The following is a 23,020-nucleotide window of genomic DNA, read 5'->3' on the forward strand; positions in this document are numbered from 1 at the left end:
AAAGTTAATTACTCAAATATGTGCTGTAAGTTATTATTAAGGTATGCTTCTTCTTGTAAAATCTTTTATAGAAATGAATGCTATGAATCAGTATCTATAAAGTTTCCCTAAAATATTTCCTCCAAATTTCAGAAGAGAAATCACAGTAAATAATATTGCACATACATATCTTCCTAAACTATTGGCCTTTTTTAAATTTGTGTTTAATTGGTGATAGCCCATGGGGAAAACACAATATCCCAAGAAATCTTCGGCTGTCTAAATACAGTTCAAGTTGAGACCTGAAGCCTAGCAAGCAGAACAGTCGACACGACACGACAGGTATATATTCCCCCTAACAGGTGCTAGGGGATGGGGGGGCCTCGTTGGGTATTCACGGGGCCGACAAGCGCCTTTTCTCCGGCGAGTGAATAGCGCTGAATGGCGCCACGACGCCGTGAATGCTGCCAAATAGAGCGTCCATTGTGCACCGACTGTGGAGCTATCTCTGTGTGGCAGGCAAAGGTGAGGACAGAAAATGCGGCCTGTGTTTGGAAACAAAGCCTCCTGAAACCCTTTAGTGATACGCTTGCTGGCTGCCGACACAGTGTGCACAGCAGAAGCCGCGCAACACCTGCAACGAATGAATTACTCGACAGAAGGAGGTTTACAAAAACACGCCATTTAGCTGGAATAAGTAACTTACATTTCTGCGATGATGCTAATAAACAATTACATTTAAATTTTCGTTAGCGCATTGTACATAAATTAATTCATAATTAAGAATACCTTGTATGGTAGACATTCTCGACGATAACTCCACACTAGAACTCTACATAATGGTGTCAGTTATAGAATGACTAAACTTACAACGAATTACTCTAAGTTATCCATTGTCCTGCTTTATTAATCAATTCGATTCGATTTCTATCCTAGTTCTGGATAACTCATTGTCTTGGAGCTCATTCTCTTAGATTGTCCCTATATCTCAAGCCCTGATGGGCCTTGGCCCACCAAGCGACCGCTGCTCATCCTGAAGTCTTGCAGACTAAAAGGTGATCCATTCTCTCGGCCCTTATCCCTGGCTTTCTAGACCGGGGTCGCTATCTCGCAGTCCCCGATTGTTCTCACGTAGGCTGAGTGGACGTCGAACCACACGTGAACAATCCCTGAACAGGCCAGGAATCGAACTAGGGGGCTTTGGGATAAGAGTCAGGCTCGCTACACATGCTATCCCTATGTTTAATACGCTGGGAATAATAGACACAATTATGGGCCTGTGAAAAATCAGCCAGCCGACATTCAAATAGGTGAATAAATTTGACAAAATATTATCTCAACACATTACCATTCGAGCTCTAAGAAGAACAATGTTTTTTACATCGTTGAACGCGCTACACATCGCCTAGACCACGAACACAATATTAGCTGCTAATAAATTTCGTGAGGCTATTTCTAACCGAGTGCAGCCCTTGTAAGGCAGACCCTCCGATGAGGGTGGGCGGCATCTGCCATGTGTAGGTAACTGCGTGTTATTGTGGTGGAGGATAGTGTTATGTGTGGTGTGTGAGTTGCAGGGATGTTGGGGACAGCACAAACACCTAGCCCCCGAGCCATTCGAATTAACCAACGAAGGTTAAAATCCCCGACCCGGCCGGGAATCGAACCCGGGACCCTCTGAACCGAATGCCAGTACGCTGACCATTCAGCCAACGAGTCGGACAATATTAGCTGCTAAAGGAAAGCCTATTGACTAAACCATTCTTCTTCACGATGGCATTAATTCCCCACCAACGCAGTCATCCCATTAGCTAAAGAAACAGAACTTAACATTTAAACAACAAGATTTTTTTGCTAGGGGCTTTACGTCGCACCGACACAGATAGGTCTTATGGCGACGATACAACAAGAATTAACCCGGAATACGATCACATTTATCTCTACAGCATGGACACATTAGGAAAAGCAGATGTAATTATATATACGGACAGCTCCAAAACGGATAATCATGTTGGGGCAGGAAAAAACGAGGTAGTTGAAAAACGCTCGAAGACTGCACACGGAATAAACCGTCTATCAAGCTGAAATATACGCACTTTCCACGGTCATAGACAAGATTTGGGACAACCCTATCCATGTAGACTCCCAAGTAACCTTATTTGCTATCGCAGACTGAAGCACAACGTATTCGCTTGCTGTTGTAATCATTAACAAAACCTTTCATTAATTAAGATAACTTCAATAACTTTCCATTGGGTCAAAGGACACACGGAACTTTGGAGGAATGAAAGAGCGAACTATCTATCAAAAATAACAGCCAATTCACTAGATACCATCTCATATAGTTTAAGTACTATTACAAGGACATGCCGTTTTTTATTTGATCGAGCATTTCACATGTATTGCTCTAGATTCACATTTGACCAAAATATTTAGGCTATTTGATATTGGTTTAAAATAGAGAAAAGAACTCAAGAAATATGAACTGATTTAGTTTCAGAGTTCCTTGAATATTGAAATATAACAGAAGAAAGTTGGCAATAAATCGTTCCTGGTCATATTTGAATTATTTCCTACCTGCAGATGTCGCGCTTAGTCAGGTTCTCCTACTGTACAGTGGACGCTACCCGCTTCTCGTAACTGTATGAAGTGATTCATAGCCAAAGTACGTCACGGCGAACGTTGTTGATTCAGGAACAAAATCCATTTAAGAATCCCTTACGTAACAATTTACCAATAACAGTTTTATTTAAAAGGCTATTGGCTCATTTTAAGGCGTCGTAGACATTTTTAGTACTACTTTGAAAATATAACTTAGATATATAAGGGGGTTCTTAAGTGTAACTTCTTCTTCTTCTTCTTCTTCTTCTTCTTCTTCTTCTTCTTCTTCTACCGCTTTTCCCACACCTGTGGGGTTGCGGGTGGGAGCTGTGTCGCACATGTGGATTTAGCCCTGTTTTACGACCCTTCCTGATGCCAAGCCTATATGGAGGGATGTAATCACTATTGTGTGTTTCTGTGATGGCTGATAGTGTAATGTTTTGAGTATGAAGGGGAAAGTGCTGGTACATACACAAACACCCAGTCACCGTGCTAGAAAAATTTATAAGATGCGATTAAAATTCTCTACCCGGCCGGTAATCGAAACCGGGACCGTCTGAACATAAGGCCTCAACACGAACCATTCAGCCAAGGAGTCGGACCCCTTAAGCGTAACACAACCAAGTCACTAAAATTATTTTTAGCTTTTCGTTTCAATTGCAGGGTAAAATATTTCATACCATTATATTTATTTTGTCTATGGATAGTATACAGTGTTTTAAGTTACATAAAAATATAAAACAAATAATAAAGAAGTAACTAAGAAAGAAAACACATATCTTAATTACGTGACCACTGTAGAAAATGGTCTTACAACTTCATATCGGAGGTGATGTGGGCAAACATAGCGTTACATAGCGTTTAAGTTCAAAAAGAGGTTTTAAAATGATTTGAAAAACTTAGAAATAGTTTCTTATTCTTAATCAATGCCCTCTTGTTCGGTGGCCGTATCAGTTAAAATTTTTAATTTGTCTGTGGTGATGGAATGTTCAGAGTAGTAGCATTCGATTCAAGGAGTCCTAGTTTCGATTCCAGACCAGGCGAGGAATTTTAACCGCATTCACCCTGGATCTGGATTGGATGTTTGAGTTTATCTTAATACACCTTCTCCTCTTCTGCAACAAGTCTCACTGCAACCCGCCACAGAAAATTGCATACATATCCGCATGAAGAGTTAGCGTAACGAAAGGATTTCGGCCTTAAAACATGGCTTTGATCCAAATGTACAGCTAACTCCAAATAACTGAGAATGTAAGATTTATATTCCGACAAAATATGATGGAGAACCGTATGTTGATGTGGTTTTTTTTTAGTAATCAGTCCATACACTTGTTTGATGCAGCCTCCATGCCACCATACCCTGTGCTGATCTTTTCATTTCTACATAAGTAATACATCATACATCCACTCTGATCTGCTTGTCATATTCATATCTTGGTCTAGCATTGGCGTTCTTACCACCTACACCATGATTCGATCTACCCATCTCACCTTCAGCATTTTTCCGTAACACCACATTTCAAAAGCTTATATTCTCTTTCTTTCTTTCTTTCTTTCTTTCTTTCTTTCTTTCTTTCTTTCTTTCTTTCTTTCTTCCTTTCTTCCTTCCTTCCTTCCTTCCTTCCTTCCTTCCTTCCTTTCTTTCTGAGCTACTTATCGTCCACGTTTCACTTCCATACAATGCCACGCTCCAAATGAAAGTCTTCAAAAACAACTTTCTAATTCCTTTTTTAATGTTCAAAGTTAACAGATTTCTTTTCTTGTGCGAGACATTCTATGCATTTTATGTCCACTTTATTCTGCCATCGTTAGTTATTTTACTATCCAAGTAAAAATATTCATTTACTTCTTTTAAGACTTCATTTCGCAATCTAATTCTTCCCACAAATGCTGGGGCTGTACCCTAATTAAGGCCCCGGCTGCTTCCTTCCCACTCCTAGGCCTTTCCTGTCCCATCGTCGCCATAAGACCTATCTAGTCGGTGCGATGGTAGAAGTAAGGAGGATATAAAATGCATACTAGCAAAAGCAAGGGGAACGCCTTTTTTTTTTTTTTAGGAAAGAAATCTGTTGACTTCGAAAATTGATATAGGAATTAGAAAGATTGTTTCTGAAGACTCCCGTCTGGAGCGTGGCAGTGTGTGGAAGTGAAACATGGACGATAACTAGCTCAGAAAGAAAGAGAATAGAAGCTTTTGAAATGTTGTGTTTTAGAATAATGCTGAAGGTGAGATGGGTAGATCGAGTCACGAATGAAGCGATACTGAATCAAACACGTGAGAGGAGATCAATTTGACTAAATTGGACGATAATAAGGGATAGAATGATGTTCAGGTGATTTTTGAGGGAAGTGTAGGTGGTAAGAACGCTAAGGATAGACCAGGGTATGAATATGACAAGCATATTAGAGCAGATGTAGCATGGAGTAGTTACGTAGAAATGAAAATGTTAGTACAGTATAGGGTGACATGTAGAGCTGTATTAAACCAGTCTATAGAATAATGACTCAAACAACAACAACTGGCTGAGCTTGCAATATTTTTGACATCCCGAAGCCCTTAATGGGATGTATGAGCCACGGAGGGAGATAAATCACGGTTGCTACTGCAAGGATACAAGTAGGGCTAATAAAATAGGAAATGGCTGGAAAACAGACACCATCGGAAGAATGGTTAAAAAAAGAGGTGAGGTGAAGACCAATATCGTTAAACTTTACCTCGATGGTTTATTTAGATAAATTATAGAAGTATATGGATAACTAAGATACCAAATCTCTGCTGAATTGCTGTTTAGAAACCAATGTCTATCTCGTTATAGGATTTGGCACTAAATTCTCCTTTCAAATAAAATGGGCCAAATGGAAATGTATTTAACTCTACGTCTCGACAGACGAATCGTAATTTCAACCCTTGGGATTCAGATATTTTTTTAAAAATGAATTATTCGTATTCAAATTTCCCGTAATAGGAAATGATTTATTTATTCACGTAAGACTACAAGGTGTACATTTGAAGGAGTTATTTCTAGGCCTTTAGAACCAACCAATTATAAGCACAAACTCGAAACGCAACAATGTTATATTATTTCATGTAATTTGTTAGTTCTTTCTAAAGTATTTAAGTTGCAAGTTGTAAAAATACTGTTGTCTTGTTTCAAAAATCGTATTAGGAAGTATTTTCATACGATTGATAAAAATCTCTGCTTTTCGATGTCAACTTGTTAACATTGACCAATTAGATAACGATTTTCAAATTCTCAAACAAAATTTACATTTTTCATTAATAATTAAGACATGAATACAAACTGCGTGCTCTTTATGGCCGTAATACAGCTATAAACCAAAAATTCTCAAACGAATTACCTATAGTAATAATACTTCCAATTAACGCGATACATAGTCCAGTGAATAACAAGCTTAAAAGCCACCATCTTAGCAGTCCCAAGAAGGCAAAAGCCATCTGCGTACTGGACAAGAACACTCTTCGGGGAGTGGAAGATAACATTTTTTATAACAGCCACTTTCATGTTTCAATGCGAAATCTACTAAAAACTCATAAGAAGGAAATTTTAAAGTGAAGTCCAAGTCCTTGAAATTCCTATTAAATGCAGTACCAGTTACATTTTTCACACCGAACAAGTTGGTGTGTAGTTTGCAGCACGTAACTGTCAGCTTGCATTCGAGAGATAGTGGGTTCGAACTCCACGGTCGGCAGCCCTGAAGATGGTATTCCGTGGTTTCCCACTTTCACACCAAGTATGCTGGGGGTGTATCTTAATTAAGGCCACGGTCACTTACTTTCCACTCACATCGTCGCCATAAGTCCTATCTGTGTCGGAGGGACGTACAGGAAATTGTAAAAAAAAAATGAAGAAAGAAAATCATATCAACTATGTAAAAATTCATCAGTTTAATTCCCCATTCGACCAACTGGTACGATGTCCGGGAGGCCTCATATACAGTAATATAGCAATTGACTTTCCTAATTTCTCATGAATAACAACATGACTATTGAACTCATAGGCTCACTGCACCAAACTTGGGTTAGGACTGGTAGAATACGTCACGATAAAGAAACAATATAGAATTCACTTTCCAGCCGTGTTTGTTTTGTGTCTGTCATTTGCTTCAAGTCCATGCCAGTGAAAATATTATATTTTTTAATATTCTATCACAGCATAACTTTTCCTACTAAAACTCTCAGAAGTTCAAAGGTAAATGATTGATGGTGAAGTATTTGAGATTACCGGCTATGATGACAATGGAGAAGATTTTGTCACGTCTAATTCTCTTCTCGGTCCAGTTGATCAAGAATTATTGGGGCTTTCTGTTTTCTCTCTCGCTCTGCCTCTCAGTGGGGTGAGGAAATAGATATATCATAAGCTTACTTTTGTAAAAATTTGAGGGGTACTGTTATTTTCACATTATCTGCCATATCAATCTTCAAATTGCCTAACACTTACATTGAAGCCCACAGCTCCCAACTCAACGAACACACGGCACACAGTCCAACGAATAACTTAATATTCAACGCACTGATGCATATTGGGTCCAAATGCAATATAGAAATGTATACTTATCTAAGCTCCAATCTGTATCGCATTTCATTCTCAGGAAATGTGGAATTATTAAAAAGTCCAGACACATCACAGCGCCCTCACCTCAGTTTGAATGCGGCGAGATAAGATTAACTAACAGCACAATAGAATCAGCGCCTGTATTGTGTTGAAGACGTGTTCGGTATTGCGGTGGACATGAGATACAGAAGAACCCTTGTGAATAAAATTTGCAGGCAACAGAATATATTCATCGTTTTCCTAAGCCTGTGTGAGTATGAGTGCATGTAAAGCTTAATTTCAATTCATGTTTCCATCTAGTAGATTTGTATCAAGGTTGCGTTTATATATATAAAAAAGCATAAGGGTTGTGTGGGAGGGAAGTGAAGAGTAGAGGGGGGTGTCTATTACCGGAACAGGGATGCAAGCGATTGTATTCGTTTACTCTCATTGTGACTCCGGGAGGCGCGAGTCTTTTGTTCCAGTGGAAGGGAGCCAGGGATATTTTGCTTCACGCCACCGCGCGCGGCGACTGTGTTTTGTTAGCTGATTCTATATAACAGCAGGCTCTGTCTCCTCTATAGATTTCGTTTTGTCATTGTCTAACAGCGAAAACCCGTGAACGCTGCTGATTTCAGAAAGGAAAACGCGACAAAATAATAATAATAAAACTCCCCAACAGATTGTTAATTAGTACAAAGCCTTGGTGAGCAAGTTCCTATCAATCATCATAACATCGCCATGTCATAAAATATTTTAGTGCTCGATATAGGGATATATATTTTAATTGATCTAAGTTAAAGCATGCGTATCTTCATTGTATTAGAAGTGGAGTCACAATATCAAATATTTTCTCCCTCAGATCATAAACAAAAGATGCTGAAAGATTTAAAGCCATCGTGATTTTGTTGAAAGATCTAGCAGCTCTTCATCACTGACTCCCCCGTATAATTTACTGTACACTGCATTGTTTCCAGCTCTCTCCGCCAAAACCAATTGCCGTTTCATCGTACAGGATAGTAGGCCAATTTATTGACTGATTGGTTGTTATTTTGCTGCCATTTACGATATAACACATCGCTATTATCATCTCTATCTTCTGTCCAGTTCCATGACTGAGTGGACTGCGTCTAGCCTTTCAGTCCTCGGAGACCTGTGTTCAGTTTGCGGTGGGGTCGAACGTTTAATTTCCTTGAATGTAGGATTGAGTATTTCTGCTATGCTGCTCTAACATACCTGCAGCTCATACCACACACACACAACGCTATCCTCTACTGCGAAAAACACGCAGTTTCCTATACACACCCTTCGAAAGGTCTGTCTTAGAATAAAATGACCACGCTAACAATGATCTCTTGAAATTAGTGCTTTACCATGGCAACAATTATCTCTTAAAATTATTTCTATCTGTTCATACTGTGAGGATATGCAGGGTGGTCGGAAACAGCATGAAACGGATACATGAGCGTTAGAGAGTCGGTAATACTGGTTAAATAATTGGGAAAAAGATGAAAAAGCATGGATAACTATCTTCAAGGCTGCCAACAATGGAGTTTGAAGCTGAAGTTAGCCAATCAGATCGCTTCGTAGGTAATTTCAGATAGGCTTTGCGAGGCACTGTTGCTAAGCCTGCACGTTGCTTACTGACCGGCTCGAGAGAGACAATAGAAGAAATAAACTTCTCCAGGGGAGGGATGTCAACAAGGACCCCCCTGCCAATAGGCTCGGCCCACAGCAAGCACGCTGCGGTGGCATTGGCTGAAACTCACGGTGTGTTAGTGTGTGATGCTCATCTCTTGTTCTGGCTCTCAAGCCCGACGAAGCCACGTGCAGATTTAGCAACACCCCCTAATTGGCTAACTTCAGCAGCTAATAAAATGACAACAGCGCATGACATCGACGACTTTTTTTCAAATTACTTAACAGTATGACCAACGCTCATATGCACGTTGTTTGCGACCAAGTGGCTGTTCGGTCTGAGTCATTTCGCTATCAGCTTGCATTCGGGAGATAGTGGGTTCGAACCCCATTGTCGGCAGCCCTGAATACGCTTTTCCTCGGTTTCTCATTTGCACACCAGAGAAATGCTGCGGCTGTGCCTTAATTAAGGCCACGGTCGCTTCTTCTCCACTGCAAGCCCTTTCCTATACCATCGTTGCCATAAAACCTATCTGTGTCGGTGTGATGTAAAGCAGATTTTTAAAAATTGTTAGGTCTATCCCATGAAAGCGGTTTGGGACATCGAAGTCAACCGTCTCATGCACTTACTGTTTGTGAAACCTGTCTGACAGGAAATTGAATCTATACTCCTATGTGTACAGTATTAGACTTTATTGTTTTGTTTACTTTTTCTTTCTTAATATTTGCTTTACGTCGCACCGACACAGACAGGTTTTACGGCGACGATAGGGTAGGAAAGAGCTAGGTGTGGAAATGAGGTGACAATGGACATAATTAAGGTACAGCCCCAGCATTTACCTGGTGTGAGAATGGAAAACCACGGAAAACCATTTTCTGTTCTGCCAACAGTGGGGTTCGAACCCAGTATCTCCTAAATGCAAGCTCACAGCCGCGCGACTCTAACTGCACTGCCAACTCGCTCGGTAGTAACTGGTGATAAGTATGGGGGAAGAAGTGAGTAATATTAATAACTAGCAAGACACCTGTGCTTCGCTACGGCTTTAATATGAAAGTTACTGTTCAAAGTTTTACATTATGGAGAGTCCACTGTCAGCTGAGCCTATAAAATACGTCCTCAATTCGTACGTCAAAAGGTTTGGGAGGAATAATTATTTATTTTATAATCTACCACACACTTGAACCACGTATGGAAGAATTTTAATGTTTTAAACCATAACTGATTTTACATCTAGGACGTAAAAGCAACCAACCTGTGAAATTTTGATTTTGTACGTCGAACAGTAATGGAGAAATGAATACTTTTTTAAGGGGTGAAAGTTTTGATATATTTATTAACATCGAGGATAGAGAAGATGACCCTTTGTAAAAAAATGTTATGTTCTTGCCTGAAGCGGTTTCGGTATTTTACACCTAGGACATTAAAGAAGACCCTTCTCGTAAAATTACAACTTTGTACGCCAAACGGCTTTGGAGCGATGAATAATTTAGTTTACGGAGCTAACTCATTTCACACTTTAGGGGTGGAACGTTAAAAAGTATTTCCTATTTCACACCTAGGATTTAAATTATGTACTGTTATTTGGAACTTTGTCTTCGTACGTTAAACCGTTTCGGAAGAAGGAATTAATAGATATGTTTTCGGATCTTAACCTCCAATTTTACCCTCTAAGGGGCTAAATTTGTTTCAAACCTTCTGTCATTTAACACCTAGTATATCATTTGACATTCTAACTTCATAACTCAAACGGTTCCTTATAAACATATATTTTTGTCATCATTCCTCATCCCCCAGTCAAAACCCTTTAGGGGTGTATTGTTTTAAGTCAACTTATTTGTATCCTCATGAAAAGAATTCAACTCCCTTTTACACCTCACTTAAATTGATTTTTAAAGGAGACTCCAAATACAAATTTCCACGTCTGTAACATCCTTCGTTTTTTTATACAAGTGCCCTCATACAGAAACTTAAAATAATTTTTCAAATCATTTACCCACCCTTCATTGGATTTTCCGAAAACAAAAGAATGCGTGTTTCTTTATTTTTAAAGAAGATTCCAAACACATATTTTCATGTCTGTAACATCTTCAGGTTTTGAGATATAAGTATCCTCATTAAAAAAATTCAACCGCTTTTCAGTCCTTTTTACACCTGTAAGTGGATTTTACGAAAACAAAAAAATATGTGTTCCTTTATTTTTAAAGGAGATTCCAAATACCAATTTTCAGGCCTGTAATATATTCAGATTTGGATATAAAAGTATCTTAATAAAAATAACACAACCCCTCTTACATTCCATTTTGCCCCCCCCCCCACCAAAAAGTTATTTTCCGAAAAGAAAAGTATGCGTTATGTATATTTAAAAGAGCTTTAAAATACCAATTTTCACGTCTGTAATTTGTTACGTTTTTGAGATATACCCATTTTAAACATTCACCTCCTTTGTCAATCCTGTTCAACGCCCCCCCCCCCTTAAGTAGGTTTTCCAAAAATAAGAAACAATACGTGTTCCTCATTTTAAACGAGATTCCAAGTAAAACTTTTCATGACTGAAACATCCTCAGTTTTTGGGATATAAGTATCCTCAAAAAGGTATTCAACACTTCTCACCTTTCTTCACCCCCTTAAGAGGATTTTCCAAAAACAAAAAAATACGTGTTTCCTTATTTTTAAAGGATATTCCAAATACCAATGTTCACGTCTGTAACATCTTCAGTATTTGATGTATAAATATCCCCCTAAAAGTAATTCACCTAAGTTCACTATTCTTCACCCACCCGACCCCCTTAAGTGAATTTTCCGAAAACAAAAAATACGTGTTCACTTTTAAAGGAGATTCCAAATACCAATTTTCATGTCTGTAACATCTTCAGTTTTTGAGATATAAGTATCCATATAAAAAGAATTCAACCCCTTTTTCATTCCTGAAGTGTCTTTTTGCGAAAACAAACAAATACGTGTTACTTTTATTTTTAAAATAGATTAAAAATGCCAATATTCACGTCCGTAACGTGTTAAGTCTTTGATATATACTGTATGTATGCTCATTTTAAAATTTTCACGTTTGTAACATGTTAAGTTTTCGAGATATTCTCATTTTACAAATTGAACCCATTTGTCACTCCTGTTCACCGCCCTTTAGGTAGATTTTCCAAAAGGAAAAAATATGTGTTTCTTTATTTTTAAAAGAGATTCCAAATACCAATTTTCATGTCCGTAACATCTTCAGTTTTTGAGATATAAGTATCCACATAAAAAATAATTCAACCCCTTTTTCAGTCCCCATTACACCTCCTCCCCGCACTTACGTGCTTTTTTCCGAAAACAAACAAATACGTTTTACTTTTATTTTTTAACATTAAAAATACCAGTTTTCACGTCTGTGACTTGATGAGTTTTTATATATACTGTATACATGCTCATTTTAAAAGTTTATCCCCTTCAACACTTCCCCTTAACTGGATTTTCAGAAAACAAATTATGCGTGTTCCTTTACTTTTACATGAGATTCCAAATGTCAATTTTCACTTCTGTAACATGTTACGTTTTTGAGATATACTCATTTTAAGAATTCACCCCCTTTGTCACTAATCTTCACCATCCCGTAAGTAAATTTTCCAAAAAACAAAAACATACGTGTTTCTTTATTTTTAAAGTAGATTCAAAATACCTATATTCATGTCTTTAAACTGTTCAGTTTTCGAGATATATACACACTCATTTTTAAAATTCATCCCCTTTTCATCCCCTTAGCGACGGAATATCCAAAAATCCTATTACATTGTATTAAATGATCTGGAAGTGAAAAGAGTGAGAATCTTCCGCCGGCCTATGTAAAGAGTGGAACCAGTGCGTGTCAGTTAGTCTCAAGTCCACCACGTGTGAATCACGGGCCATCCAGGCCCTGGCCAGGGAGAGAGCGACACCCTCTAGATGGCCCGTCCCACCCCTTAAGGGTGGGGAATGAAAACTTGCTGCTGCTGCTGCTGCTGCAACAACAACAACAACAACAAAATCATCCAGGAGTGTGTCCGCGGTGAATAAGACGATCTTGTTTACAGAAAGTGCGGCGAGCTGTGGTATAAACTGCTCTGTGAACGAAACAACTATGCTCTAGCCACGGTGCTAGAAGGGTCGTTGGTGATGAAGTCAGAGGAGTTGATTATTGCGCGACCGTATTTAGCCAGTGATAACCAGTGTTGAGTGACTAATATATATATATAGTTCACATTTTCACTAGTAATAGATATTTAGGATAATTTAAAACGATCTCTGAAAAGAAAAACGTGATAGTGATTAACTTCACTGACCACGACACTCCCAGAACAGTCCCATATGAGGTTTATGTCTGAATCTGTGATACTCTAAAACTTGACGAAAGCGACTTCGAAGTGATAAGGTAAACACATTAAAGTGAAGAATCAAAAACCGTTGTACAAAGTACTACCAAACTTTCAGGTTAGCAAGGTTTTCTTCACAGCAGTGGTTATCGTAGTAAGACTGCATTAGACTCTCTGAACTTGGAACTAGTTTAGTACGAGAAATTTTCAACAGATATGGAGCAGTATCATCGGTGTTTGCTGATAAAACTTTGAGTGCTAATTTTAAGTACAAAGTGATTAATGGGGGAGAGGGCAGTCGAAATGATGTTGAAGAAACATATCCTCTCCTATTTAGATATTGGTGTTTATAAGACGTTAATTAGCTGTGACCGAGCTCGATAGCTGCAGTCGCTTAAGTGCGGCCTGTATCCAGTATTCGGGAGATAAGTAGGTTCAAACGCCACTGTCGGCAGCCCTGAATATGGTTTTCCGTGGTTTCCCATTTTCATACTAGGCAAATGTACCTTGATTAAGGCCACGGTCGCTTCCTACCCACTCCTATTCCTTTCTTGCCTTAAGAATTATCTGTGTCGGTGCGACGTAAAGCCAATTGTTAACAAAACAAAAATAGCTATGATAATCAGCCTAAAACATGTTCATTTTGCAATGGAATAGGACATTTTTGGAACCAGTTGTCCGAAGCGTAAATAGCTAGTTCAGACGCCAGCGAAACGTGACACACCAACTTGAGCAACCTTGTTCGAAGGTAAACTACCTACGTAGCGTAGATTTCTATACCCAAATCAGCTAATATCAACACAAAACCAGATTTCATCGTCATTAGATCAAGACCTGACGCTGAAAGACCTTCCTGTGTTACATGATGCTGACAAACTTTAGTTGCGAGAGACAGAGAAACAACTCCAAGACACTGCTGACTCAATAAGCTCTGCTGAGTAACAACAGCCAGAGGCAACATCATAATCACAACAGCCGCACCTAATAAATATGCCAGATAACCAGACAAGTACACAACAACAACAGAGCTCTACATCGATAGAGACGTAGGAAATAACCCTTAAATGAATAAAGATTTAACACAGCACACAGAAATATGTGAAGAAAATTTAAAAGCTTATGATCAACAAACAGATATCGTTAGGAAGATCTCATTGAAGTCCCTAAATAACTGTACAGTGGATAATGAGCAAATTAACTGTAACTAATGTGAAAACAAACATGTATTTACACAGAAATTCCAACACTGGTTGTCATCCATCAGTATGGTCTGTTTGCTATTTCGAACATACACACGGATATAGCAATCATTCCACCTGGTGCTCATTCCTTAGATGTACAGGATGACCCAATAGTTGTTTAACATTTGATGAGGCAATACTTCACGGATTATTGGAGACACATGATTGGCATGACATGGGGTTTTATTGATATCACAGTAAAATACACTAAATGACCAACAGATGGCGCTTCATACGATACACAAGCAATAATTAGCATAACAATCAAGGTTTAGCTAAGACGAAATTCTTTATTACACATGCTCCACGTGTCGGCCGTCATTCATCGACAGTGCCTGTAGCCGAGAGACAATGTTGTGGTATGGTGAGAAATTGCCATCGGATGTTGTCTTTTGGCATCCTTAATGAGTTCGGATGATCGCGGTAGCTTTGCGACTTCGGGTAACCCCACAACCAAACCACGCCAAATCACACGGATTGAGTTCGGAGGATTGGGGAATCCAAGCATGACATGCCGCGATTGCAGGCGCATCTGGCGCCCTCTCTCACGACAGCTTCTTTTACATATAGCATGCACGGGTCTCAAGCGGCATCACTGACGTATTGCTGTCAAGCGTCATCTGTTGGCCTGTTTGTGCACTCGTTGTTGGTGTAAAAAAAAACCTATGTCATGTCAAACAGGTGTGACCATTTGTACCTGACGTCTTGCTGTCCAGCGGCATCTGTTGGTCATTTTGTGTACTTTATTTTGGTGTCAATAAAACCCCTTCCCATGCTAATGTTGTGTAAATTATTACCTCTCTACCTTCAATATTGCCTCGTCAAATACTGACGGACTTTTGGGTCACCCTGTATACTGTTTTTGGTCAATTAAAAGAAAAATCGCAAAACGCTTTCAGTGGTGAATTTTGTTCTGCAATATTAATATCCCCCCTCCCTCAAATCAGTAATTCTATCATCAACTTTCAAGCAGCTATCCATGATTAGTTCGGCGTTCCAATATTCAATAACATGGTTAAGAACGCCTTCAAGAAACGTACGTTTCCAGTCGAATGTGATGTATTGAATGCCGTTGACAATTTTTTCTAGAGAAGACGGAAGATTCGAGTTGCACAACTCCTAACTGTACAAATGTTCCTCATTCGCTGCGTTTACTGGCGTACACATGCTCACAATATAAGTAATCATAAATATTTATAATTAGTGCTACAATCAGGTAAACTTAGTACAATAAACACTGTTTATAGCTGAAACGTCAACCTTGGTCAATGTTACACTAATATATATCACGCACTTCGCCAAAAATCTTTGTGAGTTACGGAGGGAGGATTCCATTCCATTCCTTCTTTTTTTTTTCTATTTGCTTTACGTCGCACCGACACAGATATGTCTTATGGCGACGATGGGATAGGAAAGGTCTAGGAAGTGTAAGGAAGTGGCCGTGGCCTTAATTAAGGTACAGCCCCGGCATTTGCCTGGTGTGAAAATGGGAAACCACGGAAAACCATCTTCATGGCTGCCGACAGTGGTGCTCGAACCCACTATCTCCCGATTACTGGATACTGGGCGCACTTAAGTGACTGCAGCTATCGAGCTCGGTACCATTCCTTCTAATAAACAGTATAACATGACCAATTTAGACAACAAGTCATTGTTGACTGCCGTCAATATTCCTTAGCCGAAGCGGCAAAGATATGCTGGGTTTACTCGGAAAGACGTTAGGATGTTGAAACTTGTTTTAAGAAACGAAATATCATATTACAAAACGTTGGGATGTTTATTTTTAAGCGATCGTAGTAAAACCCATCAAATGACTCTCGTATATCACTTGCTTTCTACACTCAGGCTCATAAAAGAAAAGAACACCTTGAAAGACTAGAGATAGAAAGTGCATATTCACAAGACATGTTCATTATTTTCTGCAGAAACGATTAGCATTTCAGTCACCTAGATTCAATATAAGTCCTGTTGCCTAGTAGACACTGGGTCCTCCATGGGCACTGGTAACTTGTTCCATGCGTGATGGCATCGACAAGTATAAGGCGCGAATGGCGTCCTGGGCTATAACCATCCATGCTGCATTCGCCTGGTTCCACAGTTAATCTTGGTGGTTGGCATTGGGTCACAGCGCTGCAGCCGTCGTTTCACCATATCCCACATATTTTCGATTGGCGACAAGTCCGGTGATCGGGCGGGCCAGGGCAACAGTCTGACATTCTATGACAACAAGAAGGCACGTCTTCGTGCAGCAACATGCGGTCACGCATTTTCCTGCTGAAATGTGGCGTCTGGGGTCATGTGCAGAAAGGGTATGGCTACGGGTCGCAGGATGTCATTCACGTAGGTCAAACTGGTCACAGTGGCCTGGACAAGCACCAGCTGTGATTTTTGTTTGCACCCAATAGCACCTCACACCATAAGGCCTTGAGATGGTGCTGTATATCTTCTGCGAATGCAGTCAACGTGATGCCCCTCCTCACCCTGTCTGTAACAAGCCAAAATTTGGCCATCATTTTCAAATAAACAGAACATGGATTCGTCCGAAACACCATCTGCTGTCATTCCTGTCCCTGGCGACGTCGTTCCATACACCATTGCAGTGCAGCATGTTTATGCATATTAGTCAAGAGTAGGCGAAGAAGTGGACGACGCGCCGGTAACCCAGACCGTAATAAACGGCGACGGACTGTCACTCCTGATTAGTGTGTGATGTGTTACACTGTTCCACTCTTGCGGCAGAGCCGAGGAGGACGCAGATCTGTCCCGCAGTACCATTCGGATGAGGTGTTGATCTTCTCGGGAGGTGGTCTGGGTGGTGCGACCAGACCCATCTCGCCGTGTTCTACGGCCTTCTGTGAATCATTCTGTACACACCCGTTGCACTGCCGACACACTTCGTCCCACACGAGCAGCAATTTCTCGGATGCATGCATTACGTTCTCTCATGCCAATAATTCACCCTCTTTGAAACTCACTCATTTGACGGTACGGTTCTCGCATACGTCTGAGAGGCATCCTGCACGTCTGATCAAATCACATTGATCCATTACTTTCGGTTTATAGTGACAACGAGAGCCGTAGGCACATTTTTCCAGTCGGTGGTGGTGCGCCGAGATATCGATGTGGAACTTGAACCTGACGGCCGACATATTTCAAATGCTAATCATTTCTTCAGAACATACTAATGCACATGTCCTATGAATAGCCCCACCTATCCATCGTCCAATTTTAGGCTTCTTTCTTCATTGCACGAAATTGATATTCGTTACGAATCACTACTTGAAATAGTACCGCATCGAACAAATTCCTACAGCTATTCATTCTGGTCACTGCTTCGAGTTTAAGGAATAAGATCAGGGTAGATATTACAAAGTCTTGCTGGTCTAGGACGTTTAGAACAGCCTACCTTAAATTACTCCACAGAGCATGCAGTTGACTCGAATGAATGTAAAAGTGAATGACGAATGCATGAAACCAAAAGCTATGTATTAGTTTTCATAATCTTGGGCTTTTAGCTTTTGGCTTTTAGTGAACTTAGATTGTCACATAATAATATTCAGTTCATTTATTTTTGCCTCAAACTAGAATAAGTTTTACTTTAAGCTGGTTAGTAGATATATTCTTTAGATATTAATTTGATTTATTTCTGTTATTGTCCACTCTCTATTTATCGCATGATTTTTCATCAATAGTAATCTTAATTTATTGTATTATTGTCACTCCTTATCTGACTTACTCGTCTTATCTCATAATATGTAATATATTACTATGATATTTATTTATGCTGTAAAAGTCTAAAAACTGTATGTGATTAAGTGTAAGGAAAGACTAAGAACCCTAACTTCCCCAATGTGTAAATAAGTAAATAATAAATAAATAGATCGATAAATAAATAAATATCCAATCTGGGGGTTCAGGTGGCCCTGTGGTTCATTCAGCCTACACTAGCTTAATTCCAGGAGTTAAAGGTGTCTTTGCAAGGAGAAACCCTCTCCATCCCACATAGTGCCGAGGTTACGGACAGTAGAATATAACTTTCAACTCCTCCAAGGGTCTTCATTACCTTTTTAGGGATGGTTTTGCAATATTGAACGACGACCTTCTACAGAGGAGAAAAAACAAATACCAAAATTACTTTTGAGAGCTGTCCGTTAGAATTACTTGGTACGGTGATACAGTATCTTATTACTTGTGCACTGAACCGGCAGAGCCTACTTGTTCTGTCTTAGAGAAATTCTACCCACACCCATGCTAGTCCCTGCCTATCGGAAGAGAGGACAAAAAGGGGCTCCGTAGGCTCTCAACTTGGGAGCGTGGGCAGGCGAACACGCGGCCCTTAAGAGTGTCCTGATATTGCTTCCACTGACGTGTGCCAGGCTCCTCACTTTCATCTATCCTATTCGACCTTCCTTGGTAAACTCTTATTCTTTTACGACCCCGACGCTATTAGAGCATTCGAGAGTTAGGGATTCTTTCATTTTCACACCCTTTGTGGCCTTTGTCTTTCCTTGGCCGATACCTTCATTTTTCGAAGTGTCGGATCCCTTCAATTTTTTATATCTGATTAGTGTTAGTAGAGGAGGTTTGCCCAGTTGTATTTCCTCTTAAAACAATAATCATCCCCACCAATCCTTGGTAAATTAACGCATACGGTACGCGAGAGAAAAATGTGCTTTATATCTGGTATTTATGGTCATAATTTATAAAATGTGTCATTATGGTTTCAAACTTTTAATGTTTATAAAAACTGTTAATATGGAGCAACTGAATAGAAAGCTAATAACAGAATATTTTTATATTGCAGAGCGCTGCACATGAAGGAGCACCCCGATTACAAGTACCGACCTCGCAGAAAACCCAAACCGCTGATAAAAAAGGAGCCAAAGTTTGGCTTCTCTCTGTCACCACTGTTGGGATCCGGCATGGAGCCACTCCACAGTCTACATCGCAGTCTCCTACCACCACCTGGGCCCCCACCGCCCCCGCCACACCTTCTGGGAGACACCGATCTCAAGTTTCCTCGTTCTATCTTCCCTCCGTTCCCGTATCCGCTCTACCCACTGCATCATGCAGCCAAAGACGTAGCGTCCTCGTCCACGAAGGGGCCCACACCAGCGGACCTCGCATTCCTCTACGGCAGTTCGCTCTACTCCCACGCAGCAGCTGCAGCGGCGGCGGCGTCTTGGCCGAGCAGTGGCCCTTGCATGGTACCGTGCGGCTGTGGACCAACGCCAACGCCCACGTCGACGCCAAGCCAAGTGCCGGCACCAGCCAGCCCCGTCTCCGACAGTGGCATCAAGCGACCTGTCGCCTACCTGCTGGTCAAGCCAGAGGATCACTATTCGCCGCAGCATGTTATTTGAAGACCGCTCCCGGTTCTCCCCGACTCGGCGAGGGGGAACCTGGGTCTCGTTACCGCCGGGGATTATTGGTGGGGAGATCTCGCTGCCTCCACATCAGCCACCTCCACCGCGTCGGCGACGGCGTCTAGAGCGTCCCCTTGCGAGGAGTTGGAGGAACGACCAGCTTCCAACCATAGCAGTAACCAATAGGGAATGTGTTGCTACGTAACATACAAACTGAGGGTGAAATTCAATATCGTTAACTTGGGACATATTTCGTCCAATTTCCTTTATAAACGGGGGTAAAACAGTTCTTCGCTTCCGGTAGATGGATGTTAGACTAAAAAACGTTATCACGATAGCCCAAAATCTGACACATGAAAGCTAGTAGTTTTGGAAAAAATATAAAATGTCTTTCTTATTTCATAAAAATCCACACATTTCATAGCAACACTTCATAAAATATTGTTCGCGATTCTAGGATGCTATGAAAAGTTTCTAATATAACTAGTAAATTTTGTCTATCCTTCGGTCCAGGTATTATCAATAGACCGAATTTTTAGCCAGTAGGTTAGAATGCGTCCACCTGTGTGGTGTAGTGGTTAGTGTGATTAGCTGCCACCCCCGGAGGCCCGGGTTTGATTCCCGGCTCTACCACGAAATTTGAAAAGGGGTACGAGGGCTGGAACGGGATACACTCAGCCTCGGGAGGTCAACTGAGTAGATATGGGTTCGATTCCCACCTGAGCCATCCTGGAAGTGGTTTTCCGTGGTTTCCCCACTTCTTCTCCAGGCAAATGCCGGGATGGTACCTAACTCCAGGCCACGGCCGCTTCCTTCCCTCTTCCTTATCTATCCCTTCCAATCTTCCAATCACCCCTCAAGGCCCCTGTTCGGCATTGCAGGTGAGGCCGCCTGGGCGAGGTACTGGCCATCCTCCCCAGTTGTATCCACCGACCAAGAGTCTGAAGCTCCAGGATACTGCCTTTGAGGCGGTAGAGGTGGGATCCTTCGCTGAGCCCGAGGGTAAAACCGACCCTGGAGGGTAAACAGATAAATAAGAAGGATAGAATGCAAACTTATTGAAGCGGGTAACAAGTATAGTCTACCCTACACAACAGCTATGTTATAAGTATTGCATAAACTTTAGGGGTACGGCCCATCAGAATCCCTAGAATATGTTACTCTTGCTACCTAATGAAAGAACGGGCTAGACGACACTTCCTAATAACCAGATTAGTTTGCATTCTGAACTTTAACCACCTTCGCATGGCACTACAGCCCTGAAGGGCCTTGGCCTATCAAGCGACCGCGGTACATCCCAAAGGCTTGTGGATTACGAGGTGTCGTGTGGTCAGCACGACGAATCATCTTGGCCGTTATTCTTGGCTTTCTAGAACAGGGCCGCTATCTCTCAGTCAGATAGGCTGAGTAGACCTCGAGCCAGCCCTCAGATCCAGGTAAAAATCCCTGACCTGGCCGGGAACCGAACCCGGGACCTCCGGATAAAGGGCAGGCACGCTACCCCTACACCACGCGTCCGGCGCATTCTAACCTATTATTGCCTAAAAACCCGGAGTCTAATTATCAAGTATAAACATAATACTCCCCAAATGAAGCTTTAACATCGACTATCAATGAATGATAACCTTTACATGACTGGGTTTGCAAATACTCAATACAAATTCTACATTTGTCAGTAATATAACGAGATACAGTGTCTAAAATATGTCCAGCAATACCCTCAAAGCCACAAGCACCTCAGTGATAAGTTTAAATTAACATCAATCATTTAATCGTGAGGAAATATTTCCTAAATGAAAATAAAAATAATGTTAAATTAAGCTTTGCACTGCACTTGCTAACACTGTAAGCTTAACTGTCTACTCTAGACAAACCGCGTCCCTATGGCTGTTTTAGAGGCTGTTCAGCCATCATTGAGGTAGAAGAATGAAGAAAAGGCTCTGAGGCAGATATAACTGTGTTACATTAGTAACTGAAAAATCCTTTCATTACAGTTGATCAAAATATACAGTACATAAAATAGCAATGTAAAATACCAACTTATTGGCTTATTACGAAAAGAAAACCATTGCACCATAAGAAGGCATCTTGCAAGCCTTGACATTTATAAACAATATTGTGAGTTTAACGATGAAATATATTAAGTTTACAAATACGGGTTTTAATTAAATGTAAAAGAAAGAACAAAGACAATACAAAGTCAATATATGGGTATGTATTCAGAAAACATTGACCATCAGCAGTGTATTACTACTTACCTCTGACACTAACACAAGGGCACTTAATTGAATAAGAAACGCATGCATATATTTTGGATTACTGTAATACGTCTTGACGTTGAACTCACACTATTGAAAGGAAAGCTATTGTGAAACAGGCTGAATAACATTTCATCCTATAGATAAAAACGTATATAATCTTGTAAGTAATAGGATTCAAAGGTTCGAGGGCTCTCTGTATCTTGCAAACCATGAGCGCGTAGCCTACTAACGGTGCCTGAAATACCCTCCATTATCAGAATATTAACACCAGTGAAGAGCGACATATTAGGTTATGGTTATTCGTATTTTTGCTACGAAGTAAAGAAAAACATGGATTTTAAAATTCTGTTCAGGTGGGAGACATTTTATTTTAAGTTTAGACTTAGTTAACATATAACCTTTAATTTTACTAGTCTGTCATAACTAACGTAAGATTAATAAAATACTACAAATTACCTGGAAAATAATAATAATAATAATAATAATAATAATAATAATAATAATAATAATAATAATAAATACGATAATAATTGTTCATGATATGATATTTGATCATTTTATAATGATGATGACTGCAATAATAATATGTCCATGTGTAAAGTAAAATGAACCTTACTGTACCGTACCGTAGGAAGGTATGTTTGCATGACGTGTCTATGCACTCCTAGTGTATAATGCATGTGAGGTTCATTTTCGTTTACCCGTCAGCATAGGAAAATGGAGACAACGGAAATTGTTTTGATGGACTGCGTATCCATATGTGTCTGGGAGGCGTGACCAATCTCAAGGAGAGTAATGGATAGGAACAGCGTTGTGTGATACGAGGTTTTGCCGATGCAGCTACGATATATTTATTACAATTTGTTTTACGTCGCACCGATACAGACAGATCTTATGGCGACGGTGGGACAGGAAAGGACAACGAGTGAGAAGGAAGTGGCGGTGGTCATAATTAAGGTACAGCCCCAGGATTTGCATGGTGTGAAAATGCGAAACCACGGAAAACCATCTTCAGGGCTGCCGTCAGTGGGACCCGAACC

General features: G+C 40.4%; 1 protein-coding gene across 1 annotated transcript in view; it reads left to right on the forward strand.

The window, feature by feature from the left end:
• LOC136857292 (transcription factor Sox-14-like) overlaps positions 1-19,716 on the forward strand; it is an 82,861-nt gene extending 63,145 nt beyond the window's left edge. Inside the window, exon 2 of the mRNA XM_067135833.2 lies at positions 19,158-19,716. Within this exon, the coding sequence (XP_066991934.1) occupies positions 19,158-19,716 (559 nt within the window). The remainder of the gene's footprint in view (positions 1-19,157) is intronic.
• Positions 19,717-23,020: the final 3,304 nt, after the last annotated feature.

This window comes from Anabrus simplex, chromosome 1, assembly GCF_040414725.1.
Source record: "Anabrus simplex isolate iqAnaSimp1 chromosome 1, ASM4041472v1, whole genome shotgun sequence".
NCBI classification, from domain to species: domain Eukaryota; kingdom Metazoa; phylum Arthropoda; class Insecta; order Orthoptera; family Tettigoniidae; genus Anabrus; species Anabrus simplex.